This window comes from Cyprinodon tularosa, unplaced genomic scaffold (assembly GCF_016077235.1).
Source record: "Cyprinodon tularosa strain WSP-4 unplaced genomic scaffold, ASM1607723v1 ctg871, whole genome shotgun sequence".
NCBI lineage: Eukaryota > Metazoa > Chordata > Actinopteri > Cyprinodontiformes > Cyprinodontidae > Cyprinodon > Cyprinodon tularosa.
The window spans coordinates 193,640-203,921 of NW_024039642.1; the positions used below are offsets into that span (position 1 = coordinate 193,640).

At 43.4% G+C, this 10,282-nt stretch overlaps 1 protein-coding gene across 5 annotated transcripts in view; it reads left to right on the plus strand.

Annotated features, from left to right (window-relative positions):
* The window catches only part of usp2a (ubiquitin specific peptidase 2a), a 75,351-nt gene extending 65,375 nt beyond the window's left edge, over positions 1–9,976 (plus strand). For 3 of the 5 annotated variants that reach the window (XM_038273429.1, XM_038273428.1, XM_038273431.1), the window contains 7 exons: positions 2,924–2,988; positions 3,096–3,199; positions 3,351–3,431; positions 5,146–5,224; positions 5,414–5,518; positions 5,655–5,775; positions 9,024–9,976. In XM_038273429.1, coding sequence (XP_038129357.1) covers positions 2,924–2,988; positions 3,096–3,199; positions 3,351–3,431; positions 5,146–5,224; positions 5,414–5,518; positions 5,655–5,775; positions 9,024–9,108 — 640 coding nt within the window. In that variant the 3' untranslated portion in view covers positions 9,109–9,976. The remainder of the gene's footprint in view (positions 1–2,923; positions 2,989–3,095; positions 3,200–3,350; positions 3,432–5,145; positions 5,225–5,413; positions 5,519–5,654; positions 5,776–9,023) is intronic. The other 2 variants (XM_038273430.1, XM_038273432.1) reach the window with 1 other exon arrangement.
* The last annotated feature ends 306 nt before the right edge of the window (positions 9,977–10,282 follow it).

Below are 10,282 nucleotides of genomic sequence, written 5' to 3' on the forward strand. Positions count from 1 at the left end.
TTAAAGGCTGTCTTCCAAGGACGCCGTCTACCTGGACTGGATCCTTCCAGGTCCGTGGAAGTAAGGGCTGCTTCTCAATTCACAGGAACGCGAGTATGGACTCTTGTCCTCGCCAAGTCCGTTCTAGACTCGAACCCAGGAAAGTCTGGACTCTGGGAAAACGGGAGAATGCAGCATTAACCTGGGTCAATGGGTACAGCAGCGTACTGATGACATCACCACATTCAAAGCTGGTCTTGAGCTGCATTTCACCTCCTGGTATTAATAGAATATAGATAATAATAAATTCTGACTTTTTTCATTTAGTGGAGGAATAATGATGAACAGTCAGATAAACACAAATGAACGTTTTGCCAGCAGTCCTTCACACACGGCTATGCAGAGAGAGGGCTAACGTTAGCCCTGGCCGCTGCTGTCAGTCTGGAGAACAGACAAGTCTGCTCTGATGCATGCTGGGTAAAGAGGGAGGGGCCAGAACAACATCTGGGAAATTTGTCCGTTCTCTGTCTGCTGTTCTTGTGAACTGGAACAGTACTAGGGCTGAGGCTGATGACGTTTCACGAGAACGCACAAGAACACATGGTGAGAAACGGCCAAGTAGACCAGAAGAGTTTTGGCTGTGGATCCAAACAGGTCCAGCCTTTCTCCGCCCTACGCTCCGTCGCTTAGCAACCGTGACAGTTGACACACAAAGCAGGAAAAGAAAGAATACTGAACTTTTTAAAAGTCAGTAGTTAAATAGTTTCTTTTTTTTTTTACTGTAAAATGAATAAAAATGACAAATCAAATGTAATGATAGAAACTTTAGTCAGTTAAATAACCTGCTGCTGTCATTCTGCACATCTCTGATGTTGCTGCTATTTTCAAATATCCATTACTGTAAAAATGTCCATAGCTGCATATTGGTTATTTATTCTCCAGTTTTATATTGTTAAAACACTTCACAGGATTTTATCGTTTATCTTTTAACTGTTTAATATTATATTATTGTCATACATTTTTCTAAGGTCCACATTTGTGTGACCATTTTTTCTATAATCTCTTTGCTGCTTTAAACACAAGAATTTGCCCATTATGGGACAATAAAGGGATTTTCTATTCTATAAAGGGGTTGGAAAAAAAATATATCTGCAAAATCTATTATATCCAACAACCAAAATACTTAGTTAAGCATATTGTGCAAAATAGCAATAAAAAACTAAAATCCTATCAGATTTATAGTCCCCACCCTGCAGATCTATTAGAATCTGTCCTTAAATTCCAGCCAAACCTTTAGATAAATCAAACATTACCGCCACATATCTGACTCAATAACCATTAAAACAACTATTTTCATTCATTTCAGACGGAACTATTCACATATTTCTATTATATTAAACTGAACTTCCAATATTCACCACAGTTTGGTACAATTTCCCCTTTTCCTCTGAGCACGGAGCAGCCGGCTTGCAATGAATCATGGGATACACAACGATGGCAGGATGCAGCGGATCTGTCCTTCACATCGGGCAAAAAGAAGGACGCCACCCATGATTGGCTGGAAGCCGCCTCACATTAAGAGCTGATTACAGGAAGTTTCCGTTCTGCAGCTGAAAGCTGAGATCAACCAATAACCGGTTCATCTCAGCATGAACAGGAAAGCTGTCTGTGTGACATCACTTCCTGGCTGCGATGCTGATTGAACTCATTTTAAGGGTCGGACGCATTAGAAGAGCATCTCTGCTCCGTGTTTTTCCTCCTAAACAACAGGTGCAGAGAAAGTAGGTCAGCTCCCATGTGTCGCTGTAATGAAGCGCTGAGCGGCGCCTCCTGAGGTTCAGGTTTCTGTTTACAGGCAGGTCCTGCAGCATCACAGCTTACAGACATCAAACCGACTTTAAAGCAGCTCAGAGTAACATGCTGGGAAAACCATTACTTCTGGAATCAGTGGCTTTCAACTATTGATCCAGTAATTGGAATAAAAACAGAAAATCTTTATGCTTCTTCTCAATAAATTCATTTTAGTTTCAAGTTTTATTTGAACTTTGTCCTAGAATTTGGATTTTATTCGATTCTCAATCATCTCAACAATAAGAAGAAAAAATTCAGCCTTTTTATTTGAAAATTTCTCCTCATTTCTAAATCTGATGCATCTTTTTCTGCAGCGCTTCGATTTGATCCTAAAGGGTAAAAGTTTTAATTCCTCCCGACCTGTAGGCGGCGCACTGCAGTAGAGGCGACCCTTCCTGGGCCGGTTGATCAGTGTGCGTCGACCGCTGCTCTCTATTCATTCCCTGGATTGCTGACTGTCCCGTTGGTATTGCTGGGGGGGAAGTGAAGCTACTGGCGGCCATATTTTCAAATAAAGATAAATTCATCACTTTGACTCACGCTTTGAAACCAGCGTAGGTGACGCAGTGAATGCAAATGTGAAAACCCCACCCATTAGCGGCAGCCAATCGGAAGCCATCTGAATGGTTGGAGCTGTAGAACCAGACCCGTTAGATCTGCCATCAGTTAGCATCCATTTTATTCCAGCTCCAAACTCAATGATTGAGAAACTTTATGTTTTAGATTAATTCCACCGTCCGATCAGAGCGACGGGTGTCGCTGGAGGAGGAAGCGGCGTCTGGTTCCTGTGGGACCGTGAAGGGACCGCCATCATTCTTTTGAAAGGGAAGAGAATTATTGACTGGATGTAGATCTATAACAGCCTGATGAAGACGATGCTGAGCGCTCATCCTACTCTTCCTCACTTTATCAATTAAAATGACTTTTCATCACCAGAAAAAAGGCAGAGATGCTCTTATTCTGAAAATTCAGTTTGTCCAGATTTTTAAAAGGAAATTGTTAAAATTCAGAATTTTTTTTTCTTTTTTTACCTGCTTCCATCCTGAATCTGCAGATTTTTAATTTTTCTAATTGTTTTGTTCTTTTCTTTCAGGGATGAAGAAAAGGGGAAGAAAATGTGGAGTAAATATTTGGAGCGAGAGGACAGTAAGATAGTCGGTGAGTTGAACCTTCCTCGGTTCTGTCCTGTCGGACCTTCTGGAGCGCCGAGCTTCTGGAGCGCCCAGCTTCCTCTCCGTCAGCTGTAATCATTTCTCCTCTTCCAGATCTGTTTGTGGGGCAGCTGAAGAGCTCCCTGACCTGCAGCCACTGTGGTTTCTGCTCCACTGTGTTCGATCCCTTCTGGGATCTGTCTCTGCCTATTGCCAAGGTGAGTGAACGCCTGCAGAGACGTTGATGCCGTTTCCTCCATGCCGACCCGCTCTGATCTGTTCCTTTCTCTCTGTGTGTGCTTCGCTCTGTCGGCTTCATTCTACGTTCGTTTTGCTTCTAAATGCAAATGCGTCTGTGCTTTTGCCCAGAAGGGCTACGGCGAGGTCAGTCTGATGGACTGCATGCGGCTCTTCACCAAAGAGGACGTCCTGGACGGAGATGAGAAGCCGGTAGGTTTGCAGCCCTGATCCCATCATTTTAAACAGAAATGAAAGCTGGAACCATCCAAGTATCTGCTGATTTAAAAAAAAAACCCAGAATTTCACTAAGTGGTTCGTTCACTACCATCTGAAACGCATTTCTGCACATTAATTATGTTTTTGATAAAAATCCTTTGGCTAAAATCAGAATGCTTATAATAAGTGTGTCTCAGCCCCTTATGCAGAAGCAAAATCTGAAGCATTAGAATCTGAAATTTTTTTGTACACAGAATTTTTTTACACATTCAGCTGCAAAAGCGTCGACCTTTTGGTGAACTCAGGCCAAAGCAATCTACACTCGATGCAGTCGAGCAGCTTCTAGCCAATGAAATTAGCTAATTTGGATAGAGAGGGGGGAAAAAAAGTTGCTGCCGGCAGCTTCTTCTGGATCAAACCAAGAGGCTTGGCAGACGGGGGTGCAGCACTAGCTGTGATCGTCATTTCCCCCAGTCCTATTAGATGGAAAACTCTAATGGCTGTCTGTTAGTAGCTACCTGACGTTTTGTTATCACATCCATTTAAGAAGAAAAACTCCTCATTCAGCTTCATTCAGGAATAAAGCTACATCTGACTGTTGCGTCATGTGACCAATCTGCTAGATTACTTTGCCTTGAGTTCACTTTGGAGACAACATCTAAAAACAGAGAACTCTGCTCTCCAGAGCGAGTAGATTGGTAACCCCGCCTCCTGCTCTCCTCTATCTTGTCTGCTGTCATGATTCATGCAGCTATTATTTCATCCAAATGAAAAATGCAGAACAGAGAAGCAGATCATGGCTTGTCAAACAGGAACAGACCAGATGAAGCTACTATGAGAAAAAGCAGAGAGTTCAGAGAGATTGAACTAACAGATTCTGCAGAGTGGGAGAATAGAGATAGAATGATGAAAAAGGGGTCCCTATGTCCTCCAGCAGTCTAAGCCTATAGCAGCAGAACTATAGAGATAGCTCAGGATAACCTGAGCCACTCTAACTATAAGCTTTATCAAAAAGGAAAGTTTTTAGACAGGGTGTCTGCCTCACGGACTAAAACTGGTAGTTGGTTCCACAGGAGAGGAGCCTGTGGAACAGTTTTAATGTGGGTGTGTACGTGACCTTTTAGCTAAAAGGTGTTAAACCATATATTTCATATTTTACCAATAAAGATTTTTTTTTTTATAGTGATCACTTGTTTTGCTAAGATTTAGGTCTAAGATGTGAATTGATTTTAGTCTTTGGTCATAAAAAAGGGTTTAAAATGGAAGAAAGTCGATAATAATTCAAACCTGGTTTGTTGTGTAAACATTTATCACTAAAGCGTTTTAGTGTTAATCATTTTATGAGCAGAGCCAATTCTCTGGAAGTCCTCAGCTGTGAACCTTGGACCATAGGGGGGGGGGGGATAGAGATAGAATAAAGCAGAATGGTCCCTTTGTCCTCCAGCAGTCTAAGCCTATAGCAGCATAATTATAGAGATGGCTCAGGATTTTTCAGTTCTAATTTGGACCCAGAGCAGCTCTGCTTTATGGCATACCTTAAGTTGTCCAGCAGGGGGCCACATGCTGAGTTTCCTGCTGCTTTAGCTTCATCTGGGAAAGGATACAGATTTAAAGAGCTGATTTGCTTTTTAATCTGGTGTTAGAATTGAGTCTGTTTGGGTTTTCCTGTTATTTCTCACCTGTTTGGCTCCATGTTTCCTCTCCGCAGACGTGCTACAGATGTAAAGCCAGGAGGAGGTGCACCAAGAAGTTCACAATACAGAAGTTCCCCAAGATCCTGGTGCTCCGTATCCTTTTCCCGCTGCAGACGGCTTCCATCAGACGTCCGTATAGCTAATAGATTCTGATCAGACAGGGAGCTAAGTTTGGTTTAGAAGCTGTTTTGGTTCCAGGATGCAGGCAGAGCTGATTTAAAATGCCTTTTCTGTGGCTGTTTGCTCAGAGAGCTACGTTCCTTCACTCTCCTTCCACTGTAGACCTGAAGCGCTTCTCTGAGGCACGACGAACCAGCAAACTGTCCACCTTCGTTAATTTCCCCATGAAGGACCTCGACCTCCAAGAGTTTTCCTCTGAAAACAGCAGTAAGTAGCTCTAAGGTCAGAAGGAGCTTAAATGGCAGCGAAAAGTGTTTATCGCCGCTTCTACAATATAAAACGGTTTCCCAGATGATGTGATTCTCCAGTTCAAACGGTGAAATGAAAACCTTTTGTTTTGCAGCAAATGCAGTATACAACCTTTATGCAGTGTCCAACCACTCAGGCACCACCATGGGAGGCCACTACACCGCCTACTGTCGCAACCCCAGCTCAGCAGAGTGGTACACCTTTAATGACTCCAGGTGAGTTTGGACGCCATCAGTCAGAGCAGCGCCTGCAGGGTCCCACAGATCCTTTAAACGCATTTAATTCTTCATTATGACACTAAGGCCTTAATTGGTTTTAAAATGTCTTAAATCAGTCTTTTAGAGGTCTTAAAATTGTTATAAATAGGATTTTATTTCTGTAATCCATATCAAATATTAAATTTATTTCGGTGGAACCATTATTGATATCATCCTGATGGTGGAACCAATAAAAACGAAGCTGCTGCTGATGTTCTGTCAGACCAGCGTCCCTATAGTCAATAATCAATAAAGTCACTTACAAAAAACTCTATAAGGTCAGATCGCCACACGCTTCATAAACACCAAACAGTTAGTCATTTGTGTTTTGGGGGTTTTTGTGCGCCGCTGATCGCCGCTCCGGTAACGAGGGGCGACCACCTCCCCATCAGGAATCGTAAGGTCAGCAGAAAATCAAACATGTTTGAAATTCAGTGGGCCGTCTTAAGGTCACATCAGGGCGTCGGGTCGCACAGCGTGAGAACAAACATCGTGAGCTGTGAACTTTTAAATCTGCGTATTCGTCGTACGATGTGAGCTGTAGATGGTGCAACGATTGACAAAAAATCTCAGTGTATGTCCGGTTTAAGAAGCCGACGCACGTCGGACAGAACGTGCATCTGTCCAAAAAACGTCTCACCGGTGAATTAGTTTTTTTGTGTTTTTATTGTTTCTAACGGCAGCTGCTGCGATGCATCCGGGTCCATGACAAATTTCCCTTAGAGGACAATAAGGTAGATTATTTTCTAATCTAATCAATTTGAGGAACTTGGTTTTGGAAAGTCCTTCAATCTTAAAGTAGAACACCGGGTTTTTTTTCCTCATTGGTCCCTTGATTTTCCGTTATTCCATCATGTTCTACTCACCCAGATGAGTTTAGTGTCATCTGGAGCCGTTCTGAAGATATTCCGTTAGGTTATATCCAGTAACGTCTTCATATGGGCAACGACTTGAAGGCACAAACTAAACTGTTCATCATTTATTCTTTATGGGTGTGACGGGGTTCTTTGCCCTCCAAGAATCCAGGCTCAGTCGGGTTACCGGTGTTGGTGATTTATTGAGCTCAAAAACTCCAAACAGGGTGCAAAAGAAACTAAACATATAGAAGATACTCTGGGCCTCAGCCTCCCTCCAGTTACCAGCAATGTAACAAAGAAACAGAAAACAAAAATGGCCGCTTTTCTTCCCACAGCCCTCATTAAATAGTTTAAGCCCCTCCCCTCAGGCTCTCTTATTTCTGATTTCTTCTCATTAATCAGTTTTGTCCATATATTACCTCCACAAACATTTGATGTACAAAAACAAATAATTTTTACAACTTAATTCCTTTACACAGATTCATTGACTTATTCAATTACACCAAACTTTTAAACATAAAATAAAAATACATATAATCTGACAAACATTTAGCGAGTCACGTGTTGGTGACGTCACTTCCGCACTCCAACAACTGTGGCGTTTTAACCGCTTTCTGAGCGTTGGCTCGGGTTTGAACCCAGCAAAGACGCCGCCAGACTGAAGATGACACGTCCCCGTAGCATAAACACGTACACACACACACACACACACGGCTAACCCCACTGAAATATTAAGTGTGCCCGCTCAGTACGCCAGCAGGTAACCAGGAACAGCTTGTGTGCTTTAAGTTAATGGAGCTACTGGGCTCAGCGCGAGCGGATTGGTCCTCACAAGCACAGTATAACAGGAATGTGTGTGTGTCACGCAAAGTTAGAGAGGTTGTTTTTAAGTGACGAGGTGGATTCGTCACAATAGTACGCCAGCATTCAGAACATGTAGGCCAATCACTGTCTCCCAGACATCCGCCGTTAGATTTTTTTATATTTATATTTCTTTAAAACAAAGCGGTGTGTGTATGACATCATCCGCGCGGCGGACTGTAGTAGTGACAGGCAGCCCGGGCCACAGGCGGCTACGCTCTACCCCTTCTATTCATTCTAGCTCATCTGAATCGTTCATCTGGAGAGCGAGATCATCTGTGGTAGCAGCACTAGACATCTTCCAGACATGAGAGGAAAACTAGCAGCAGTTCAGCGGACAGGATGAAGGAACGGTAGCCGGCGCGCACTGATGATGTCATACACACCGACGTCCAAATGACACAAAACTAAAATGTGAGAGTAGAACATGATGTAATAATGTATAATCAAGGACCCAATGGGGAAAAAAACGGTGTTCCCCTTTAAGTGGAGGTATGGCGACTCATTGATGCCACAGGAAGGAGATTCTGATTAAATCCAGAGCGTCTATAAAGCCTCATAATGCAGATGTGACTCTAAATGCCTTCAGTAGCTGCTCATATTATTAACTTCCAGATTAGAAAAACTCAGGTGTTTATTTCTGAATAAGGATGAAGTTCAGCAGGTTTATCTGCCGTGTTAAAGTGAGCAGATGTTCTGTCGACCTTCTGACAGCGAGGGAACCAGGAACCGATCACGTCTCTCTGGAAGTACGAGCCGCTGCAGCTAACGGGTCTGCTTCCTGCCAGTGGCGTTACACTCCGATTGGCTGAACGTTCCCACCTGATGTAAAACACTGTGGTTAACCAGACAACGAAAATAACAGCGCGCAGCGTCCGTGTGCCGATTCTGGAGCATCTGTAGCGTTAGCGCGTCTAATGATCGATAAAGTTTTAACTGATTGAAACAAAACTGAAAAAAATCTGTTTGTGGTGAACAAAGTAACCGTTAGACCGTGATATAAAGAGCTGGGTAGCGCTGTGGCTAGCTGTAGCTAACAGGTTAGCCTCTTTTAGCTCAATTAGTCATATTAAGCTAAACTACTTCTAACTTCATGTCAACAACGAGCGATTGTTTGTTTTTTTTATAACTTTTTATCTAAAATCTCTACGAAGGTCGTTTATTAAGGCGTTCCAAGTTTTTAATAAAAAGAATAAAAATAAGCTGAGACTTTGTCTCCTTGTTAAACAGCAGAGCTCAGTCTGTCTTTGAACGCAGCGCTTTCCCTTCAGACTGACGATGATTGTTTTCTACTTTCAGCTGCTTTAGATCATCAATGAAATGTAAAATAACAGCAAATATAGGGAATAATAAGTTTAGACTCCAACAGAGATTTGTTCCTTAGGAAACGAGTGTAACACAGTTTGTCCGAGTGGAGTTCCCATATGATGACGTCATAAGAAGGGGCGGGGCGTGAACAGCTGGATCATCCTCTCCTTCTGTTTCCAGGGTAACGCCAATGTCGTCCAGCCAAGTACGCAGCAGCGACGCCTACGTCTTGTTCTACGAGCTGTCCGCCTCCTCGCGGATGTGAGGATCCCTGATGGACCGCCTGCTGCGGCTGACGCACACATGGAGGGACGGATGCACCTGAACATTGGCTCCTAACAGCAGCTGGAGAGGAGGACCCGCGGCCCCCCTGGGAGGACCCGTGGCCCCCGGGAGGACCTGCGGCCTCCAGCTGTTTTCTGTCTGCGTGTGCGTGTTTGTGTGTGATGCGCAGCGACAACAGGGCAATAACCTCGATGCACGGACTGCTCCATGTCAGACGTCCCTCTCTATGCACTGCAAACGAACAGTTAGCCCCCCCTGAACATGTCGCCCTCTGGTGGCCAACAGTCACAGCGCAGTTTTAATCTGGTTAATCAGCAGGACTGGTTGAGGTTTCAGAGCCTGCAGCTCAGCCTGGAGTCCTCCACAGCGCCCCCTACCCCTGCACTGCAGCACTCCCATGTCTGCCGGCGTCTCTTTCGCTCCGATGGCCGAGCTTTTAATGTTTCACTTTTTAGTGTTTTTTTTCTCCCGACGCTTCACTGCGTGCTGTGAAGCAACGAGCGGACGGACGCGACGACGGAGGATCCGACGGTCGCGGCGACCGCCTCTTTTCTTCCTCTCTTGTTTCGTACCATTGAACACGGAAAGAATGTTTTCAAGAAAATGAAAAACTATATCTGTATATTTTTATATCTTGATGCAATACAGAGAATGTAGAATTCAATGGTGCTGAAAACGACCCATAACTGTCCTTAGATGGTTCATTTCCCAGGTTCCAAGAGAGAAAAAAGACGTTTTTATTTATGCTTTGGGTGATGATGAGATGAGCCTCTCTCTCTAACATTGGCAGCAGTGTGAGTGTGTATAAATATATATACACACCAATAAAATCCAGCAACTCAGCAGTTTTCCTCTGTGTTCCTGTGTTATTTGGGATGGAAGCTGAAGCAAGAAGACGGTAGATGGTGATTAAACGTTTCCTCTTTAGATGCAAAGCTTCTCTGATCATGCAGATCTACGTAAGAGCTCTGTGTTTTTAAAGACGCATAAATATTTTAGATCTGCAGACTGAGAGGATTCAGTCCACACTGCAAGAAATATAAATCCAAGTCATTTTTTCTTAAAATAAGTGCATTTCTTTCTTGAATTGAGGAGATGGTGGAAAACTTTGACAATGGAGCAAAACAATTTAAATTTAAAATAAGAAAAAAACA